General features: G+C 35.1%; 1 protein-coding gene and 1 non-coding gene across 2 annotated transcripts; both read right to left on the reverse strand.

Annotated features, from left to right (window-relative positions):
* Positions 1-10,787: 10,787 nt before the first annotated feature.
* LOC141570221 (U6 spliceosomal RNA) lies at positions 10,788-10,894 on the reverse strand. The gene has a single exon (XR_012494232.1). It is a non-coding gene; the product is annotated as a U6 spliceosomal RNA (small nuclear RNA).
* Positions 10,895-14,869: 3,975 nt separating this feature from the next.
* On the reverse strand, positions 14,870-18,534 carry ATXN7L3B (ataxin 7 like 3B). Its single transcript, XM_019748982.2, has one exon. The coding sequence runs from the start codon at positions 18,193-18,195 to the stop codon at positions 17,902-17,904; it is 294 nt and encodes a 97-aa protein (XP_019604541.1). The 5' UTR covers positions 18,196-18,534; the 3' UTR covers positions 14,870-17,901.
* Between the last annotated feature and the right edge of the window lie 5,848 nt (positions 18,535-24,382).

Consider the following 24,382-nt stretch of genomic DNA (forward strand, 5'->3'; position numbering starts at 1 on the left):
AGGCTCAGAGAAGTAATGTGTAAAATGCCGAGATTATAAATCACAGAGCTGGGATTAAAATACAGATTTCTACAATTTTAAAACTCTTACACTGTTGCCATTGGATAATACAGTCTCTAAAGGATAAATTTGGTTTTGATCCAGCTCATGAGAAAATTATTATAAAGAAATCAAACCTGCTGACCAAGCTAATGAGACTCTGAAATGTTCTTTTCTTTCTTCATATTTGTAGACAATAACTCAGTGCTTTTGTTAAATTTATGGAGGTAACTCAGCGGAGAAATTCAGTGCCAGTTGGCTGAGAGTCGAAAGAGTTTAAAAAACCTAAAACCTCACCAAGGGAGCAGCCATTTAGACCTCCAGTGCTTACTGCTGATGGTAACAGCAGGGTGTTCATGCATCTTAAAGCTGCACTAATTTAGAACCATTCAACTTAAACACAGTCTCTATTATAAACAAAGTTGTTGTCCATTTGTCTGTAAATCACATCTGTCAAAAAGAGCCAGATGGTTTTCTCCAAATTTGGAAAACACATCTGTAATGATTAGGTCTACAAAAATGCATGTTGGGATCTATGCGAGAAATCTCAAGGGAGGAGACAGTTATTCTGTAGTGACACAGAAGGCTGTGAGATTGCCCATACAAAGAGGCATGTAATACTTATCATGATGTCATAAATAACTGACCGTTATTTTAACTAGAACACCCAGATCAGTAGTCATCATGACACATTCTTAGAAATACTGGTGGCGCCGACTCAAACTGAGAAGTTAAAATTGCTTTATATTTGGGTAGAGATATTTGCAGCCTCAGAGGTATATTTAACAACAGTTACCATTCCTAACTGTGCTGGATAGGCCAGAGGTTTTAAACAAAATGATATGCTAATGTAATTATTTTACTTCATATTATACTTATAACCAAGTGTCTTACACCAACACAAAAATAATCCTGATAATTGAAGAAAAGTCCTCTTAAAACTGAAAGCAGAAAGGATGACGTCTGTCATTAAACAGAAAACAATGGAATAAGAAATTATTGGCAAATAAATGAATAATTCTGTAGCAAAAATCATGGTATAACAACAAAATATCCTATGTATTTAGTGTATAATCTTGAATGAGATACTCTAACTTCATGATATTTACATCATAAGATTTTCCTTGATTTAAACCTTAGCATGAAAAATTACACTGAGTTTATTGACCTGCCCACAAAAGTATAAGATTAGGAAAATGAAAATTATTTTCGAGCTATATCTTTTCTTGGGGTATATCATAAATTTGCTACTTATAATTATAGATAATCACTACAAATATCACGCAGTATTTAACTGAATTGATTGAACTATATGTGTAGAAAAACATTATTTCTTAGCTTTCAAATACAGTCTGTACATTTACCTATTTGGGTCATGAGAGGCCACTTACTTCTCATATTGCTACATGATAATGGAATGGATTATTAATTTAAAAAATCATTACACAGCTCAAATCCATAGAGAAAAAGAGAGAAAACACAGAAGAGGGAAGCTACATGAATTATGTAATTGTGTTTTTTTTCTCGCTTAAAAAAATTATACATGGATAAAAATTATGGAAGAAATGAAACTGTTATATTTTGCTGCAATTTAGTACAATTTTGAATCAGGCATTGAGAATAGCACAGATATTGGTAATCTTGCAACAATAATGGAACAGGCCTCTGGAATAAGCAAAGGAGTTAATTAAGAAAAGGTAACAGTATGATTCTTAAGTAAGTTCTCTTTTCCATAAGCTGTGCTCCTCACCGTGTCACATAGTAAAGATTATTTTAGCTTTATATTATACTTACACATTTATATATACTTAAAAAAGATTAAGAGCAAAACGAATTGTCAACTACTGTTTGAAAGATTTTTTTCTTAGACAATCTTACTATGAAATCATTGCAATACTTGGAAACATGTCTAAATTACCAAATAAACAAAGAAATAACACATGGCAGAAAGTAACAATTTTTTTTTCTTGTCAAAATATAATTGATATGTATCCTCTGACTAACATTAAAATGCAATGACATTAAAAAGAGGATAATTCATGAATGTTACACTAGATCTCTCTTGCTGAACATATTAGTGAACATTGGGTTACAGTTGAAATATCCATGTGCATTGACTGGTCTGAAGCAAAATACAGAAATAAAACACACTGATTTTTTTTTTTTTTGAAAAACTCTGTTACTTTAATTCTGACAATATCACCATGAGGGTACAATGGCAGAAATGACTATCCCTCTTTTAGATGTGAGAAAACCTGCGTTTGAGAGATGGCTTACCAAAAATCACATGGCTCTTTTGTGGCAGAATTGGCACGATCATTTGCTCCTTTTTCCTAGTCTGGGGCTTTAACTCAATACCCAAAATTTACTACTAGAAATATTCTAATACATTGATTTATTCTTTCTGTGAGATTGCATTTCAATTCCTTCTTTTAATTCAAAGGCTCTTTTCATTAAATGACACTCAAAAGCCATATTACTGATTCACTAGCTAAACTGCTCAGTAATTGGTTGACTTATAGCAAAACCATAGAATTAAAAACAAAGAACAAAATAATTGGGGATGAGTGGGTGGCATTTAAAATTATAGTTTAAGTGACTTGTGATATAGTTGCTATTTTCTTAATAAATGAATTATCTTTGTTCTCAAATTGAAAAATGATGTTTCCAAAGTGTGAACACTTTTTAAAAGTAATTGTTAAAAAAAATTCTATTCAAACATGACATTTAGCAGGCACATTATCTACTGCTCTAAACAGACTTGAGATTTGGTCATCATTATTTAGTCACTAAAAGAAGTTCATCAAAGTTTAAATTTTATTCAGTTTCCATCATAGTGAGAACAGATATGCCAGCATTGATCAAACCTTAGGATAAATATCAGTTTAGCAAGCATAACAGTAAAAATAAATGGTAGGATATAGCAGAAATGTTTTAAAGCCAGGTTTTTTTTCTATTCTCGTAGTGAAATTTAATTGTGGCTCTCTAAGATTTGTTAGATGCTTTTGTTGTGGCATTGTATGTTTTGTTATAAGCTTTTCTTTTGCTGTACTAAGCTACCTAATCATAATTTTGTTACTCAATGTAAAATTAAAATGCAAAATTTGTGCCTAAATCATCATATAATAGTCTACCCCTGTAACCTAACGTTTTAGCTTTTCAAATAGCTTTTGATGATGATCTCATTAATGTTGTCCCCAAAAAGAAAAGAAAAATAAGTTAATCGAACTTTAATTGCCAAGGTGCTTCCAAGGAAGTGGAAGTTATGAGATGAATATTAATCTATCTCATTTGCATTTTGCAAACAAACAGAAAAACTTCTCATTTCACTGCTTGGATTCACACTGTACTAGGCTAAAGAGGACACATAGTAGATTGCTATACTTCTGGGTTTTTTGTTTGTTTGTTTTTTAAGATTGAGCTAAAGAAAAAGTTTTTGAAAGACACTTTTTTTCCATATTAATTTTTTCAATTAGTTTCCGGTGTACAAACCAATGCAATAGTTAGACATTTCACCCCTCACAAAGTGATAATTCAGCAGGTAGAACATTGCTTTTCTTTATCTATGTATGTGTAAATTATAGATGTTGATCATAGTTATCATGCAAAGATTTGATTTTTTATGTTATATATTAACAATTTGCTCATTACCAGCTAACGATATTTACTTTGATGTGTATCATTACTACAGAGAACTAACCAATCTCTAATTGTAGGGCCCAGACTCTATCACAGTATCTGTAGCTGGATTATTCAGTTACATAAATTGGTATTTATAAAATATGGTCATTGTTAAATGTTCTTTTCATCCTTCCTGAACACAGGAAATCAGGATGATGAAATGGGACCTGAGAGAAACCAAGCTGCTGGGGTTGGAATGGGCCAGGAGAGGACTTCACATATGCATAAAGCGATGTGGAATCTATATTAGATTGAAAACCTGGACATACATGAGTTCTCTTCGTTCTTTTTCGGGAGGCTGATCTCTTCCAGGGAGGACTCACTTGTCTATTTGTATGATATGCCATTACCTCTGAAGCAGTCATAGTCTGCCCTGCCTTTTCACAGTTATCTATAGCTCCAGACATAGAACATTCCTGTCATTACAGAAAATTGTATTGAATAGAATCAATCGGTAGTATTTTGTCCATCAATGATAGGTAACTTTCAAAGCCTGGGATATTATCCCCACCCAAGAACCATGACTAACTATAAGTGAATATAGCAAACCACTCTGAATTATTTCTCCCCTCCCTCTGTTTAACGATGCTGCCTGCTAACACCTATGAGTTGTTACGTGTTACCTGCTGTATTGCATTGTTTGTGAGTGTCATCTCAAAGTGGGTGATGTGGTTCCATATTGAAAACTGCCCAGTTTTGCCTCCGAGTCACAGGTAAAGGTTGAAGTTTGGACACTTTGCTTTTACCTACAACCGCACAAAATTGAACTCCCAGATCATATAGTAATGATGCATTGTTTGATTGTTCCAGCTTATCCCTTGTCCATTCTTTATGCCAAATCACATAAAGCATGGGAAATCCAGCTTCAAATATCTTTATCCCTTCAATTTCCCCATATATACCAAATTACTCCATTAGCTAATCCACTGTACATTTTTGACTATATGTCAATGCAAATTATACCTTTATTTCTAACTTCTGATTAGTTACATACTATTATCCACATATTACATTGCATTCAAATTTAACACTTTCTTTGAAGACTTGCTCTCACAGCCTCCATTAGGTTGGTCTTCAATCTCTTAATAAAACAAAAATACTCTTAGTTCTTCTGTGAGTTATAACTAGAGTAATTGTACAATTGATTGTCCAAAACATAACACTTTGAAAGGCCAAGGAGGTACTATCAATAACACCTAAAAACTGTTGAAAACCAAGATGCTCCCTGGAAAATCAGGATGTATGGTCAGTCTAGTGATAACCCTCTGCACCTTGTTAGGGCAGGAGACCTGAATATTTGCATACATCCACGCAATAAAGCAGTTTAATTATCTTTTTCTATCTAAATCTGGTAAGTGCCCCTAATATACCTCTTTTTGGGCCTCTAGTGCCTCCCTGGGCCTATCTCATAGTTTTCCCAATAGTAAAAAATTGTGACTGTTATAGAGCAGTTAACGTTACTTCCATGGGGGGATTGTAGACAATATTGTAGATTATTTCTTCCCCTGTTAATAATGAACTTGTAATACATATTAGATAAACCGATGGGAGTCTTTACTCTTTTATATGTTCTTTACTAGTTGAATATTACTCTGATAGAGATGGTTGTATTAATCTGGTGTTCTTGTGGCCTGCTGTCATTACTTAGAAGAAAATCATTACTACAGTTAATGTTGGTGACAAGTTGGTGATGAGAAAAATCAAAGTCTTTTTAAATTTTATGAATAGTCATTAGATCTGTTGGGGGTAAATTAGTGACTATAAATATAATGTTCTTGAATCAACATTTCAGCTGAATGAAAACGGAAAAGATATTGATATTGAGAGACTGGGAAATAGTATTGGAGAGAAGTTAAAAAATACTTTAATTACTATACTACAAATGCAACTGAGAAGTTCATTATAGGCATTAATTACGAAGTAATGATAAATTAAGTTATTCCATATTTCCATCTATGATTCCAGACTGCCATTTTTGTCCATGCTATGGAGTCCTTTTAAATGAACACTAAACTCCTAAACAAAAGGAGAGATCCTTTACAATTGATCCAAAGATATGCAAACAGAAGACTAATGCTGAATAGTGGAATAGATATTGCCTTTAAATGCTTAGCGGCAGAGGGATAATATATTTCTTATGTCATTCTAGAGGTAAGGAATCTCAAGGTCATAATTTAAGGAATAACTGGTTCTAAATCTTCAGTCTTTGTAAAGGCATTACCATGTGCCTGACATCATGTCTTTAAATTCTCACATTTTTAAATCAAATACTTTATATACAAAGGCGCTCAGTCAAAAATAAATAAATAAATAAATAAATAAAATAAAAGGTCCAGGGTTCCAAACACTAAGGATGGCCTGTTTGAGATTAAAAGAGAGAATAAATATATAGTCATTTTCTGTTTTCTCTCTAGGGCAGTAGTTCCCAACATTTAGAATGCATAAAATTCACTGGGAAATATATTGAAAATGTAGCTCCCCAATTTTGCATAAGATGAAATATGAGGTTCCTGTGGGTCATATAGTTGGAGATACCTACTATATCCTTGGGTGTGCAAATCTGAAATGGAAATGAGAGCATGGCTTGGAATGACACATTGTTAACCAAAGAGTGATGGAGGTCTAGAGCAAACCTGTGGAACAATTTACAAAACAGAAAATCACTGATATGAAGGAACCCATAGTCTAATGGTGCCAATTTCTCTGCAGATGGTAAAAACTGGTCTTGGGAATAAGATAATTGGGGTAGCTTTTCGCCACATTTTAGTTCATGGAATCAGAATATTATAGGTTGAATGGAACTAAGAAATTATTCATTCAAGATTAATTTATTAATGGAGAAATTTGCTTGATTGGGCTTAGAGTTTGTTGTATAGTCAAGACCAAGCTTAATGGTTTTCCAATCTATTAGACAAAGTCCAAGTCACCTGTTGGGTCATCGTTGACTTCAATGGTAAGCAAAAAGCAGAAATAATACAAGCATTTTTAATTAAAAAAAATAGCTATATGAGAAGTACTTAAACGGTCAGTGCTAATCCACCTTTAAACTGTAAAAGTGGCTGGTCTGCAAATAAGGTCTTGAACTGTAATAATTCATGCAACAGCAAGAACAAAAGCAGATTAGCTAACCTTACCCTGAAATGGAACTTGATTTAAAGTAATAACTCGTGTGTGCGTGCATGTGTCCGTGCATGCATGTGTGTGTGTGTTTGAAAACAGAAAGAGCTGGGAGACTAAGGAGAGTCCAGTGGAAGAAGAGTAAGTATAGGAGATTAAAGCCCTTTAAAAGTGGAGACATGGCTGGGTATTTTACACAGCACTTTTATCTTGCAGATGTATGGTTAACCTTGCAGGTGTAAGACGTTATTATATTAATGAGAGTTTGTTTACTTAGAGCTCTGTGGAATTATATTCCTAATTATGATTCATCTCTTTACTTGATAACATCCAAGTAAGGGGTTTATGTCAGTAATAAAGATCATCATCTAATGATCTTTCCTTTCAATAGCATCAAGAAACCTCCTGATAAGAGATGGAAGGGATATGTGGTTTTATATTAATAACTGAGATGCTTTTTTCCATCTGCAGAGGCACAAAAGAATTTTCCCAGAGCTCCAAACAGCCCATTTAATGGTTCTAACACACCACCTCCAACCGCTTTTCCCACCCTCCTCTGACAACCCACCCCCAATTCACTCTTCATCTATTCTACAAATGTATCCTAGCTAATTAATTTCACTCTAGGTTCTCAGTTTAAATATTACCTCTCAGGAAAGCCTTACTCCTGACTGTCACCACCCATTACCCCAACTAGGCTAATCTTACATATTTAGTTTTCATAACTGTGAAGTACTATTGCTATATCTATTAATATAAACAGAAAGTCAAACTTCCTAAACAATGTTACCTTCCCAAATTCATTCTACTAATAAATGAGAGAATGAGGGTTAAGAGACAAACACAGTATCTTGCCTGTGAACTTTTCTTATATGTTTGTCTTCTTTCTCATCACACAATTCACTTTGAAATTTTTCATTCATGCAGGAAATACCATTTCCCTCCCTTGACTCTTAGTTAAATATTTCCTCTTTAATTTAGCCTATACCCTTCTTTCTCTACTTTTGCTACCAACTGCTTCCCTTATTTGTCTTTTTCTTCTGTCAGACTTACCAGCTTTCTCAAAGAGTTATCTGGCAGGACCCATGTCTTTTGTGTTTTAGGCTAAACTTCCTAACTTATCTAGGGAAGGTCAATAGGTGATTTATTTTATTTTTTAATTAAATTTATTGGCGTGACATTGGTTAATAAAATTATATAGGTTTCAATGTACAATTCTATAATACCTCAGCTATATAGTGCATTGTGTGTTCACCATCCAAAGTCAAATCTTCTGTCACCATATATTTAACCCCCTTGACCCTCTTCTACCTCCTCCCTTCCCCTTCCCCTCTGGTAACCACTAAACTGCTGTCTGTGTCTATGAATTTTTGTTTGTCTTGTTCATTTGTTGCTTGCAGTTTTATATCCCACATATGAGTGAAATCACATGGCTCTTTTCTGACTTATTTCATTTAGCATGATAATCTCAAGATCCATCCATGTTGTCACAAATGGCAGTATTTCATCTTTTCTTATAATATTCCATTATATATATGTGCCACATCTTCTTTATCTAATCATCTATTGAAGGACACTTCAGTTGTTTCCATGTCTTGGCCACCGTGAATAATGCTGCAATGAACATTGGGTGATTTCTCGACTACTAATTTTTTGAATTTGGAATACAATTTTAGAAAAGACGCAGCATTTACATCTCTGAAAAGTTTAAAGAAGTGATAGTAATACAGGCAGAGCTAGCCTTGCATAGTTGTGTGGACTGTAAAATTGATACTAAAATAATGCAAGGTAATCTTAAAAATGGGAAGAATTAAAATCATCTAATGACCTTTAAACATTTTTGTCAAAACATTAAAAACTCTCTTATTTTCGGTTAGTAAGTGTACAGGGAAATGAAAATGGTAAAACCAGTATTTATTTAGTGCACTATAAATTTAAACAGATACACTGAGAATTAATGTGTCTTATTTGTATAAAATGTATCAGTAGTTTGAAAAGTGCTTACCTTAGTCTCATATATAAATCCTAATTCAGTGAGCATCTTTTGCATGCCTTGGCGAATTGTCATAATCCTAAATTTGGATCAGTTTAGGAGTGTTCTAATTTTTTTGTTGTCGTGTAACTATCACAAACCTGGCTGCTTAAAACAGTCCTCACTTATTATCTCACAGTTCTCTAGGTCAGAATTTAGGGCAAACTTGGCTGAGTTGTCTACTTAGGTTCTCACAGGCCAAAGACAAAGTGTGTCAGCTGGGATGGGATCTTATCTGGAGCCTTTGGAGAAGAATCCACTTCCAAATTCATTCAGGTATTTTGCAGAGTTCAGTTTCTGTGGCTATAGGTTTGAGGTATGTCTCCTTGGTGTCAGCTGAAGGTCATTTTCAGCTCCAAGATACACACGCGTTCCTTCTCACATGGCCCCTTCATTTTCAAAGCCAGCAATGGTGCTTTGAATCATCCCCAACCCTTCGACTCTCTCATGTCTTCTACTATCAAATGGAGAACACTGTTTTCAGAGTGTTCGTTCACCTGTCAAGTCCAGCCAAATAATTTTCATATATTGTAGACAACTGACTTGGGACACTAATTACATCTGCAAGATACCTTCATAGCGAGTGTTTAGATTATTGTTTGAATAGCTAGGGGAAAAGAATCTCAAGAGACCATCTTTAGAATTCTGCCTACTTTACATTTTACCCTTTGTGCTTTCAATATTTTGAAATATTTCTGACAGATCCTTTGATGCCAAGTTTATTGGCAGCTTCACTTCCTCTGAAACATCTTTATCCCTTTTGTCACAACCAGTTTCATTTTTGTTGATAATTTCACCTTCATTCAGTTCCTCTGGCTGCATATCTTGGGTCTCTAGAATGCTGGCCGTGTCACCATTCCCAAAGTTAGCCATCTTCTAATCACATCCAATTGCAATCCTTTTCTCTTTGCTGCCCTTTTACCTTTCAACTATCTACTTAAAAAAATAAATAGCATGTGGGTTTATTAATGGGAGTCAAGGAAGCAACACAAATGCACACTGCTGTCTGATAAGTAACCAAAATGACTAATAACACACGGACTGTGCTTCATGCTGATTTTCTTCTTTTTCCAGTTTAATTGAAGGTTTACCTATACATTGAGTTTCAAATTTTATTTTCATACATCTTCTTATTTTCATTCTATTATTTTCATTTTCATAACTGCATCATCATTCTCTCCTTTTCCTTGTTCACATTCCAAATTCCAAATTCTGTCTATTAAAGATTTCATTTATAGCCATTATATTCTCCATCTAATAATTCTATTTACAAGAAAGGAGTACTAATTCTGTAACTCCTTTCTTGTATTAATAAATAGAATTATTAGATGCAGAATATGATGTAGGAGTAATCTTTAAAGAAGTAAATGTTTCTTTTATTGCAAGCTTGCGTTTTCTGAGAATGTTGAAGGACCAAAATTTTGTCAGGCAGCTAAAAAGTATATCATCTTGGACACATTATATAATTTTTAGGTAGAGGTTTCTCTGACAAGCAGAGTAACTACGTGAAAGCAAGTGTATGGGTACAGATTCCCAAAGGAAATGATGATGATGTTATTATTTTAATTACTTCACCTCGGGCCATGACAGAGACTTTCTCACCTGTTCTCATTGTAGTCAGGAAGGTCTTTGTCTGCCTGTCCCCCTTTTCATTAAAGATGTAGAGATTATTTCGGGTAGCTTATATTTACATGGAGTGTAACAGTTTCCATTTGTGATGATCAAGGCTTAATCTCCCATTCCCATCTGGAAGTTCCTGGTATGTATGTTCCACAGCGCAGTCCCATGTTCGTTTTCATTTGTATAGTTGGTGATTATTGTGTGCAGTTAGAAGGAAAAGCTGGGTTTTCCCCTTCTTTCTTAGAAGGATAGCAAGGCACTTGGTAGTATCTTTGTTGCTATTTCGTATGTGTGCTCAAAAAATACAGAATACTTCAGAAATTTGCCTGTCATCTTTACACAGGGGCCATGTTAATCTTCTCTGTATTAGTCCAATTTTAGTATATGTGCTGCTTAAGAGAGCACTCTGTTTCTATTTACTCTACATCCACGTTTTGCATCAAGAAATCTTTTTCCAACATCTAGACTGCCATCCACCTGAAAGTTGAAGTCTAGTTCAATATTTTTGGTGTACAGTACTTTTTATTACATGTGCATATACCCCTAAACAATATATAGCATTGGTTTGCATACTAAGCTTCAAATGAAAGGTAGCAAATTATAAGAATATATGTTTTACTAAATATTTTATTTGTGCAGCCATGGTTATTTTCACTTCTGTATAGTGATTAGATTTTTATTTCCATGGGCATTTATATCACTTTGAAATTTCTATTACAAATAATGCTACAATAGGGCATTGGTTATGCTTATCAACTATATTTCCAAATTGCTGTCTAAAATCTTTTAACTTATAGTCCGCCAGCAACATACAAGTTCTAATTGCTCCATACACATGTTAGAGTTGATATCATCACTCTATTATTTTTTTTAACAATACTGTTATAAATTGGTATTTCATTTGTTTTTGGCTTGCATTTCTCTGAACCTAAGTGAACTTTTCACATCTTTTTTGCCTCGGACTTCTATAAATGAGCTGTTCTTTTACTTTGTCCATTTATCAATTGTATAATTATTTTGTTGATAATCTTTTATCAGTTGTAAGAACTGCAACACTTCTACATACTAGTATAATGTGGGATTTTGTTGTTTCTAGTATGAAAATGAAAAAAAAATTTACTTTTAGTATAGTCCAATATATTGAACTTCATCCAATATATTGGACTTTTCTTTGTCTGCTTTTATTTATTTAAGACATTTCTCTTGCCTATAATTATAAACATCTTATTTTCCTATAAAGGTTTGATGTTTTAGTTTTCCACAGTAAGTCTTAAATCCATATGGGAATTAATTTTTGTGTCTGAGATAGTTATATTACTTATGGATAATCTATTCCAGAACAATGTATTGGTTTATAATCCACTATAACAATTTATTAATAGCTATACATCAGGATAACATAAATGTGCTTCTCCCCCAAATTCTGAACTGTTCTATTCCACTGTTCCTACATCAAATCCGCACTATGTAAGATACATTCATCAAAAATATCTTGTCTATCCTTGTACCTTGTGTTTCACATAAATCTTAATATTAGCTTGTCAAGTTTCATGAAAATGTCTATTTGGATTTTTGTCAAAATTACTTCCAATTCATCTATTTGGAGTGATGATATTGAGCTTGCTATCCATAAATATCCTATCACTCTGCATTTATTTGGGTTTTCTCTAACATACCAGAAAATATTTTTTATAATTTTCTCCATAAAAACCTTACACCATTATATTGATTCATAAGACCATTATAATTTTTGTTGCATTACATTATAAATGTAATACTGAAAAATTTTATTATTCTGATTTAGGACATTGATCTTATATCCAGCAAGTTTATTGCATTCTATCGTTACTTCTAGTGGTCTACTCATAGATTCTATACAATTATCCATTTAGATAACATCTCAGAATATGAAAATATGAAAATTGTTTCTTCCATTCCTGATTTTAAAGGGAATGCTTCCAAGTATTGACCATTAAGCACAGCAAGTTGTAGATTTTTGATACATACTTTATGGAAGTTCTTTAGACCTTGTTTCCATATAAATAACTATTTTTTAAATCGATTGATATTTAATTTTACAAATTATTTTTGTTTCTATCGAGGTCTTCACAGTTTTACCCTGATGATGATGTGATTTTCTGAGTCAAAATCTTACTTTCCTGGGATTAACCTGGTTTGTTGATGTTTGATATTTCAAAGGAGTTGGTTTGCTAACATTTTCACTTTTTCAAAAAAACTTTATTACATTTAGGCTATAATGGTTTTCTGCTGTACTGTCTGAAATAAAATTCTAAATGTCTAGTGTTTTTATGTGTATATTGGGGTGGAGATGACTTGACTTCTGTTTTAGATGTATTCATTTATTAAATAAAAATTCCTTTGGGTCACTTTTGATGAGGTATACTTTTTATTTCCCAGTTTTTGTTTTCAAACTTATTGCCTTCAAGTTTTCATTAGTATCACAATTTTTTCATTCTACTTTAACCAGTTTATTAGTCCTTTCATTATTAAAATTTCTATTGTTTTAAGAGTACTGGCCTAACACCTGCATTCTACTTTTGTTTCTCTATTTTCGTTTTTGAACTGTGTGCAAGTCACTGTTGCTGAACGTATTTTCTCAACTCTAAAATGAATATTCCACGGGTGCCAAAAAAAATGTATACAAGTGGACACTTTGGTCATTGCTCAAGCAGTAGTTCGCTGCATTCAGAAGTGCCTGGACACTGATGGTAACCACTGTGAGCACCTCTTCTAAATTGCAGAAGTCAAATGTGACTTGTAGTCATCTTTTGTTATTGGTATGTATTAGTACAATTTTAAGTTTTCCTTACTTGTGTATACAATTTTTTGGCACCCTCTGTAGTATTTCCTTTTTAGTTCATTTATATCCACTGAGGCTCAAGGAATATATGATTGAATGTTTTCAAAAGGAAAAAAAAGTCCAAGGATTTATAAGTTTACCTACAGTATCTTTTTGAACATGTGCATCACTTGTAACAAACGTTTTACTCCAAAGCATCATGGGAATCTTTTGGAACATGAATGAAAATCAGAGCTGGGCCTTCCACAGCAGAGTAAAACTTCCAAAGTCTGATGATAAAAGTTATCTCTAACTGATCTGAGAAGCAGCAGTTCACTAACCATGACAATGATTTTAAAGACTAGTGTGAAAAGATGTTCAATAAAGTATAAATGTTGGTTTTTTAGTACATTAATATTTCATTTCATAAAACACCTTTTATAAAAAATTAAACACTTTAACATACCTCAGGTAGGTCCTAAAGAAAGCAATGCTACTAATTACTGTGGGCAAAGAAAGCTCTTCCTGAATCCTTAACTGCTTGGGCACTAATTTTCCGTCTTTATCTTTGTCAACATCAAGTACCCATTTATTAAGTTCCTGATCTCCTGCTACATGGTGAAGTTAAAATGTAGTATCTAGGGAGTTAAATATAGGAAGTTAAAAGGTATGCAATGCTTTTTTTCTTTTTAAAGTTCATCAGTTAGAAAATATGAAAAGCAATAATCTTACAAATCCTACTGTCAAGTGATTTAGTAAAGTAGTGAGGTCTTGCAAATATCTCATTTCATAAAACTAACTAGGGTAGCACTAAATATATTAATTCAAATCTAAACATGGAAAACAAGATCCAAAAGTATTTTTTGTGGCTGCATTTGAATGTTAGGTGACTCAATACCGTGTTGCATGTCTATAAGGTTCCCTGAGACAATTTTTCCTCTGGCCCAATTTCTGTAATTTTTATTCATGTAAACATTATTTCCAATTTTGGGCTGTTTCTTTACTGAACTACAACCTTCAGCAAATTATCAGTACTAAGGAGCAATATTCACAATTGGGGTAAGTACTCTACCTCTCGATTCGGAATTAGAAGAAATGAAAAATCTCAGAATTATTTTAAAAATAAAGTAAAAGACACAGAATTGGGGTAAAATAAAATTATAAAGTACTAGGAAAATATTACCCTTAGAAAGGCCAACTCATTCTTTGCTATGAATCATTTGCCTTTATAAAGCAAGGACATTAGTTTGAAATGACGGTAAAATGTATATATTGATACCTTGAGTTCCATTCAAATTGAACTAGTGACAGGCTTGGATTACATTTATTTTACCACCTCTTACCTCATATGGAAAAGGACAGACTGTATATAGTTCATTTATTTTACTAGATGTTGCAGAAAGCTAAATTTGCAGGACTACATGGAGAAACAAAGTTGGGCAGAATTACTCCACTTTGGTAAAACTGCCATTCAGGAATAAGTGACTAAGGTCAACAGCAACTCAACATTTATTTTACTATGTCAATACCTGAAAAACATGTACAATTTTAAAAGATTAACATACAGAGTCCAAATAAAGTTTATTTTTTAAAATTTTGTTTATTATTACTGTTTACCAATGGGGAGATGCAATTTATTTACACAGCAGCCACAGAGGCAAGGGGAATACACAGTTAGCAATCTGTATAGGATAGACTACTTATGCAAAAATAAGAATCTCCAAAATAAAGGACAGGGGTGAGTTTCACTACACTTCCCCAAAGATCCCAGCATGCGATACTGGGCATGCGGTGGCAAGAACTAATACATGGAAGAATAAGCCACAAACCACAGAAAATTCGTAAAGAATCCCTTTTTCCCCATACACACACACACACACACACACACACACACACACACACATTCAGATACATAATAGAATTACAGGGTGATAAATACACTTAATTGAGGAGGGAAGGGTAAGAATTCTGCTGTTAGAGGGAAGATAGGTAGGGAAAGGGAGAATTCCTAACCAACTATATGGTAGGGAGCATTCTCTCCCCCCAAATTAGTTTGTCCCCAGCCCACTCATACCCATCCAGGGTAGGGGGATACTGCTCTAACAGTGGGGAGCAAAAAATGAAAACCAAGAGGGAGGTAATATGAACCAACCATTATGCAAAACTACTTCCCATTTCTTCCTCCTCTACTAGGAGAAAAGGTCAGAAGGGAAATGGTGATGTCACAATCTGAGCTCCCTCTCTGAAGAAGAGTGGACCATGGCCTTCCCTTCAGCCTGTTTCCCAGACATTATTTGAAAGTGGGCCAGTGTCTCACTTAGACACTTCTTTTCCCTCTGCATCCCCTTTGAATGAGATGCCTACAAAAAGTCAAAGGCAGATAACTCAAAATTGTCTTAGTTCTTGCCAAGGTTTGACTTTTTAAAGTTATCACAATTCTTTAGACCAATCTATAACTAGGCCCCAAAACCGACCAGGGCAACCCTAGGGGGAGAATGCAATAATAGACAGTCTTGAGGCCCTATTACTATGGTTTCCTGCATCTTCCAGAGTATGTAACTCAAATCAGTCCGGAGTCCAAACAGTTCCTTCTGGGATAAGGAACGATACATGCACAATCACGGTTAGAGAAAATGAATCAGGACCCACTCCATCCATGTGTCTCTCTTAGACTTTACTGCTCTTCTGCTTAGGTTCTAAGAAGCAATATCCAAGCGCAGGTGGGAAGATATAACTCCTCACGAAGTAAGACACAGCAGGAAGGCATACCAGCAAGGCAGTCCTATAGGAGAAGGGCTTGGGCATCACACTGCCTTTCACAAACAATTCCATTTTTTTTTGCCATCCTAATCCCAACAGAGGGAGCCATAAGATTCTTCTCTGAGTCTTCCACAGAAACGGGGGGTGGGGGGAGGGGGAAGACACTTAAAAGAAACCAAGGAAAAGGAAACTGGACAGGCTTCAGAAGCAGGAGCATCAAGAGGTGAACTGAAACTGGTCAATGTGAAAGGTGGCAGGCAGCACCTGGAGTCATGAGATGCACCAACAGGCAGTGGAGCAGGAAACAGGAGGAATATGGAGCCAAGCCAGACAGATGAGGTTGGGCTCCTTACTGGGGCACATAATGAGGTAAGAAAACATTTCAAATAAAGCAGCACCGTTCCCACTCACCTTGGGGCTCCACCCCTCTACATTTCATAAACCCTCATCAGGGAGTAAAGTGGAGGGTAGTTTTGATATGTGGCTCACACTTCCCATCATCCCCGATCCTATTTCCTACAGCCAGGGGATTTCTGGGGGGCCTTCCCTGGCTTTCAACAACAAAAGGACAGCTCCTGTAGTCAAGAAGGTCCAAAGAGGACCAAGCAGAAAGGGCTACCCATTGTGAGGGGCAGAGAAAGTGGAGACAGTTTAGAGGTTCATCATAGCAGAGCTCTGTGACTGCACAATCCAAGGAACAGAGGCATTCAACAGGATACTACACAGTTAGATGTGAGACAACCCAGTTCTGCTCCTTGGTTCCTAGCACTAACCCATTCACATTATTGAGGGCAGCTGGAAGAGGGCCCCTCTGGCCTCAGCTTTCAAACTACAGCCTTCTGCACAGCCATGATGCTCCTCTATAGTTCAGTCTTGCCCCTGGCATAATGACCAAGTCAGACCCAGGGACTGGCTATGTAACTAGTAACTCAGAATTGGAAGATCACTGCCCCACCAAATTGCTGTCCACAGAACATATCCAGATATGAATCCTGCAATTTGAGAGATCGTGCATAGTTGCAGAGGCCTGTGCTACCTCTCCAAAGGACTATAACTAAAGCCTCAACCTGCCTGGATAACCAAATTGTCCATCTGCTAAGCCTATGACACCGGGTGGGTGCCAGGAAGAGGGCTCTGTTCAGCAAAAGGCTAGCATTTGTCTCCATGTCCGTTGAAGTCATTGTAAATGCTGGACCTTTGGAAAACTGCTGGCTTTGACCTTTTCTTCTTCTTGGAACCAAGACCACAGAGTTTCTCCTACCAGATTCAGCTGGAAATTCTTTTCCTTGGTTTTCCCAAACTGGAATAGTTAATATCCAGATCTCACACCTGACTTTCACTTGTCTTGGAGAAACCCAAATCAGAGGCTCAGAGAGGAGGGCAGTCCCATGAGTCTCAAAGATAAAGACCTGACCATCAGTTATGTCCAAAGTGACAGTTATCCAGGAAGCCCATGACATCAGGCAGACAGAAAGGCTGAGAAACCAAAGGATCTTGTATAGTGGGCACACAGCTGCTCACCTGTGCACTGGGGACAGACAGTACAGGGATCTTGTGCCCTTCCTGATGTGTTTAGAGACCAATCTGCATTGCATGGTGCACAGGACACACAGCTCCTCCTGCCCAGGTTGTCAAAGCTGATCCCAGGTAACACACTTATAAAAGGATCCAAATTCTTAAATCTTCACTTTGAGTATTTGAAGGCTAAGATCTTCAATGGGATTTGGAACTTCTGTCTGATTTTTTTTTCTTTTCTTTTTTTTTTTTTTCTATTTAGCTACCTAATTTCTCCAGACCACAGGACCGGTCTATGTTACTGTCCTGGTCACCCTCAGACTCTCTTACGTTGCAGCTACTGGAATTCCGGAGGTGAGCGTTGCAGCTGCTGTTCAGGCCCATTCCCTGATTCTCCAGGAAGGGAGCAAAGCGGGAGGCGGCGCGCTCCTTTATCTTCCACTGGCTGAATGCCAAAATCCTTCACACTACCAGTGTCTGCGAACTCCAGGTAGAAGTAGCCACACTTGACTGCCCGGTGCACCTCAAAGCAGAAGCCCAAACAAGAATCCTCTATTAGGTCTACGTATATCTCCTGAGCGATGGCCTCTAGCTTGTTAGTATCCAGGTTAGCCAACGAAATTTCCTCCATTTTAATCTGTAAACGACTGTGGAGAGGGCGCTCGTATTACTCACAGCAGCACTGGCAGCAACACGTCTGGCTCCGCGGGCCGCGCCTCGGCCTAGAGGCCTCTCAGGACCGTATCCTCAGGCAGCGCGGGTGGAGGCGTCCGCAGCCGCAGGCGGGAAAGCAGCTGCCAGCGGCGACTGCTCCGGAACAAGTCCTTCAGTTTCTTTTGGCCTCTCCCGGGGTCTGGGACTTTGAGCTCCAGGCGGCCCCAGACTCTACGCCAAACGGTCTCCGAGCCTCACCCAGCAGACAGGGCCTCTTCCGCTCCCTGCTCTGTGCTTAGCCCCGCCTCCCCGCTTCCGCTCCTCAGCGCGCCTGCGCACTAGCCTTGCGCAGACTCGCAGTGCTTCTATTGCGCAGCTATCTGGGAAGCTTTGGAGTTTAAGACGGTGGGAGGAACTAAAATGTATTTGACTTTCATTATCTCTAACTGTAAAAAGATTGAAAAGATGCTGTTTTATATTATTTTATTTATGGATTTAAAGAGTGGCTAATGAATTCAGCCCCCACGCATAATTGATTCCCTCATGAAAAAGGAAGAAATAATAATTACGTGCACATTTGTGATGTAATATGAAATGCAATTTTAGGAACAGTTCTCTAGATATGTTTGAAAATTTGACATATAATTAAGTTGTAATCATTTATTGTACTACGCAGTTGTCATTTAAGTCCACTAGATGGTGCAAGGAAACAAATTACAGTATAGTTTATCTTTTCTGTTTTTTTCAGTGAAAAACTAGGCACTAAAGACATAATTCATATATATTGGTCACATAAACTTAAGACGTTTATCTTATTTATAAGACCATTAAGGCAGTGTGACTATAAATAGATATCTCTAAAATAATTCAAAGAGAAAACTGTATATTTTCTTTTGAAGAGGGTGGAAACCTGAAATATGTTAAATATACTGAGATATAAAGGAAGATTTTCCTAAAATATTGCAGCATGAATTCTAAGAACTAAAAGCACTCTACCTGGGTTTACACCCAAGATCCAACGTTGAACAGTTCTTGCTTCCTCATCTGAATAAATCTAGTCCCTAGCTCTTGGTTAAGATTAAATGATATTTTTAAAAAATTCCTCGTGACAGTGCCTTACATGTAAGGAAGCATTCAATAAATATCAGCTATTTTAATCATATTAGTTTGGGACTTAACTACATTATAAGAAAAGCACTGTAGTATTTATTTTTTGCTAGGTCTTTGGTCCCCACCCCCGCCCCACTGTGAAATAGAACAGCGTCTTGTATCTTTATAATTTATCAAAAAATAACTGTAACCAAAGAAAGAACATTTTTAAAAAGTACGTATTTGTATCTTTGATTCTATAATTTCCTTTCCAGAGTAAAGGACAGACATGGATCTTTCCAGACAGTACAAATGAAATTTTTCTAATGTATATGATAATCAGAACACTCCTAAATAATTTTAGGGTTCATTGTTAATATTTCTATATTTTTATGAGGAAAGGGTTAAGTACAAGTTAAACTTGTTTGTGAGTAATTAGCCACTACTTGCATCCATCCAAATTTTTTGCATGTTTTACCATCTTAATAACCACAAATTGACAGGGAGGATTTTGAAAGCCTAGGTTATTTAAGACTCATGTATAATAAAAATCATTTGTTATCATAAAATCACTTGTAAATACAATCACTTCCACTCACTCTTCTCCAACGTTTGAGAAGCAACGCTTCTCAAACTCTAATATGCATGTGAATCACTCAGTGATACCTTTGAAATGTAGACTATGACTCAGTGGGTCTGGAGTAGGGCCTGGATTTCTGGATTTCTAACATACTTTGATGCAGCTGGTTCACGGACTACACTTTGAATAGCAAGGGCTTTAGAATGGACAGCTGTCTTTCATAGTGATTGGCTCCCATGTATTTATTCTGGCCATATTGTCATGAGAATCTTGCATACTTGGTATAGGCAGAATAGGGGATAATTTTTTTCTGCCCCTTTAATTCTCCTTGTGCTGTGAGAGTTTGAACTCATACTCGTTTTTTAAATGAAGATGGGTCTTCAATAAAATTGAATTCAAAATACATACAAGCAGAACATCAGATTATTTGAAATTCAAATAATTCGTACCATGATTAGGTTTAGATTTATTGTCAGTATTTTATTATATTTACTCTTAGAAAGGGAACACTATCATGACATCGAAAATTTTTACTGATGTCCATTGTTACCTGTCATCTCTCTTCTACTCGTATCATTTAACTAGAATGCTTTACTTCTTATTGAAATGTACTGAAAGTCTTTATGTTAAATCAATGACATGACACAAAAAGAAGTTAGAAATAACTAACTCCTTAGTTCTTTTGCAGTTAATAGGGTTGAAGGTATTTAAGCCTTTGGTAAAAAAAAATACAACTTTAAAAAGTAGAAACTCTCCATTATCTCAATCATTTTCTCAATACAAAGTGAGTCACAAGGATTAATTTTTCATAAATAACGGATCTTCAAAGAATATGAACATCATACAAGCTTAAAATATTTAGTGCACAAATTAAGGTAAGTAAAAGGAATTACTGTGAATTTTAATTGTCTTTGATTATTCTTTTCCTATTTAATAATATATGCACACTGGGAGAATCCGCACTTTCAAAGACGAACATTTTAAATTGCTATTTAAAAGTTTTTATTAAAGATGAAATTCCATAAAACAGATATTTTTAAGAGTCACATATTTTTTATGTTCACATAAAATAGAAGAGTGAGGTAGCAGAGTGTCAGGAATAGACCTACTCGGTGACCTTGGACAAGAAGATGAATTCATATTTGTAAAAAAACAAACATCTGGACTCATGTTTTCTGAGTGTGTCTTTTACAACTAAATTTCTATGAGTTGAGGAATCTGAGGACATAGATTTCAAGTTGAGGGTCAAGTTAATTCTTACTTATTGGCCCACAACGTTAAAATGTTGGATCCTAAACTGGGCGTGTGAAGGTTTTCTTACCACAAACCTGCTCTACTTCCTAGGGAATCTGAAGCATCTCCACAATTTAGGGTAAAGTGCATTATTCATCCACTGAATACCAGCTGTGTGTTGTAATTTTATTGCCTAACATCTGAAGATGTTACTTGTAGAAGGTCATTTTTAGTTGAAATTTTTAATTTATCCAGTGAATTTTGACTCCTGTAAAATCCATTTTCACTTATAAAATATTCATTAAAACTTTACATGTTTCTCTTTACTTACCCAGGTATTTTAAGATAAGTGAAGAGTAAATCAGAAAGGGTGGAAACATTATCATATTCTCTTATGAACATTACTTTTGTTGGGCCATGCTTTATGTCAGAAGTAAGCTGTGTAGAATTATGCCTTTTTGCCAATAATTTGCCAAAAGAAATACATATGTGTGTCATAACTCAACAGTAAACACACATCCTCCCTTGCATGGCCAGCTTGAGATTTCAAATTCATCCTATGTTGAAATTCATTTTTCAGGATTTGTATTTAAAAACTGATTATCATGCCTGGCATGAGATTCTGAGATGCCACAGTTTGATATTAGATAAGGGTGTCATGCTAAAATTGCAATGTCTAATATAAATTTATGATTTTAATCTGCCCTACTAAACTGTGAAATCAAGGTGACTTAGTAAATTTTGGTATTTATGACAACTCTGGCTTATGATATGATCTACTAAGAAACACTGTAATCCTGAACTAACTATAGTTAGTAAGTACCGTAGTATACTAATCTAAAATAACAATTTTAGTACTTAGCATAATGTGGTCTTTAAAAAAATGATATTTTGATATATCAGTTTTTCAGAACCACTTTGATTTATGAAAGGGCTTCAGAGGCTCTCTGGAACTAATTCCACATATTTGTATGTATAGACATGTTTGTAAAAATATTTAACCATTTGTGACAACATGGATGGATCTGGAGATTATAATGCTAAGTGAAATAAGTCAGACAGAAAAAGCGAACCAAATGATTTTACTGATATGTAGTGTATAAACCAAAAACAACAAAAGAACAAGACAAACAAATAAGAAACAAAAACTCATAGACACAGACAATAGTTTAATGGTTTCCAGAGGGTAAGGGGGGAGAGAGGTGGTAGATGAGCGTAAAGGGGATCAAATATATGGTGATGGAAGGAGAACTGACTGAGTGGTGAACACACAATGGGGTTTATAGATGATGTAATACAGAATTGTACACCTGAAATCTATGTAACTTTACTAACAATTGTCACCCCAATAAACTTTAAATAAAAAAAGTGTTTATGACACTGCTCTTAAAGGTTATAAGGTATTTCTTAAATAAAAATAGGGTAATTATTGTTGGCCCCTCCCAACAAGAGAGAGTCTACATGGTTGTGCAGAAAAGGATAGGATATGTGTTTGCCTGGTATGTGGTATATATAAGGATGGGTCCAGAAAAATGTAAACTTGAACACTGAAAATAATTTGTGATTAAGTAATATGGATGAGGCAACAATTAACAGAGATTTTTAAAAACACTTGTTTTAAAGGAATTTCAAACAGAAGAATTGCAAGAATATTACAATAACTTCTATATACCTACCTTTCACCCAATTTACTCATTTACATTTTACCACTTTTACTTTATCTCTCCCTGCAAGGTTTCCTTATTACAAACAAATCTGAACTATTGATTTTCTTAATCTATTTGACAGTAAATTGCAGACATCATTCCGTATAACCCCTAAACACTTCAGTCTGTGCGTGCCTAAAGAACAAGGTATTCTCTTACAGCACCACAATACAATGATTGAATTTAGGATTTTGACTGGTTTAGGAATTGACTAATATTATTGCCTAATGTACAATTCATATTCAAATATTGGCAAGTGTCCTATCAATGTCCTTTATAGCATTTTTTCCCCCCTGGATCCCATCAGGATCACCATATTACATTTGTGTGTAATATCTATTTAGTCTCCTGTAATCTGGAACAGTTATAGCAGATAACTAAAAAAATAAAATAAAACAGTAACATACACACGTTTAAAAACATTCAATTTCAATTTAATATGGGCTGAATAAAAATATTTTTGAAGACGTGCATTTTCCTTAATTAAAGCCTTAATTGTGGAAAAAAAATTATCTTAGCAGATCAGGACAATGCAGCAATGTTGCTTGAAAATGAAGATGATTCTGAAGAAAACTCATTTAGCAGAGTAAGTTTACAGTGCTGAGTCAGGTTTCTTTTAGACATACCATGTTCTCCCAAAAATAAGGCCTGGCCAGATAATCAGCTCTAATGCATCTTTTGGAGCAAAAATGAATATAAGACCGGGTCTTATAGTAAAATAATATTCATTTTTATTATAGTAAAATAATATTCATGTTTTGCTCCAAAAGACGCATTAGAGCTGATTGTCCCCCTAGGTCTTATTTTCAAGGAAACAGGATAGATGCTTTCTAGAACTTCTGTTACATCAGTTTTTAAATATATTTAATGACGGTAGTATTATTTTTGTGAAGCAGAAGACTTTTCGGAAAAAAAATCCTCAAGGTTGATGAGAAGTTTCTATTATGACATGTAAACTGTTGCCTGGGCCTATCTTGATTAGTAAAATATGTCTTTTGGTTGCTAGTACATATCAGAGTAAACCAATGGCAAGGGACATCTGAACACAGTACTCACTGAGAAAAGATCATGGCATTTTTTTTTTTTTTTTTTTTACTTAAGCAGACTAATAGAAAAAGGAGGAAACTAAAATAATATCTTAATTTCTAATAAACAAATTAGGACCAAAGATGTTAAATGCAGAGTTAGGATAAGATATCTTAATTTTCTTTCTGTTACGGAATTGTGTTTTCAGTATTTACTTTTTCACTGCAAAATTGTCAGTACCGGGAATGACTATTTCCTATAGTGCATTTCGTAAAGACACTTTAGAATCAACATTAGTATGTACTACATCAAAATCTTATTGCCAATGTAGCATGTACCGGTGGCTGAAGACATAAAGTATAGTTTAAGCACTCTTTGCTTATCCACAAAGTGCTAAAACTCATAAAATGATGCTCTACACAATAAGCTCTTTAATTTTTTATGCTAGAGCTTCAAAAGAAGCATTTTTCTGATTAACAAACCATGCATTCCACACAAAAATCATAAACTTAAAAATGTATTTTGAGAGT

This window comes from Rhinolophus sinicus, linkage group LG02 (genome assembly GCF_036562045.2).
Source record: "Rhinolophus sinicus isolate RSC01 linkage group LG02, ASM3656204v1, whole genome shotgun sequence".
NCBI lineage: Eukaryota > Metazoa > Chordata > Mammalia > Chiroptera > Rhinolophidae > Rhinolophus > Rhinolophus sinicus.

What these genes read in the sequence shown, in the direction of transcription:
- ATXN7L3B (XM_019748982.2), bottom strand. Translation starts at nt 18,195, where the DNA reads ATGGAGGAAATTTCGTTGGCTAACCTGGATACTAACAAGCTAGAGGCC.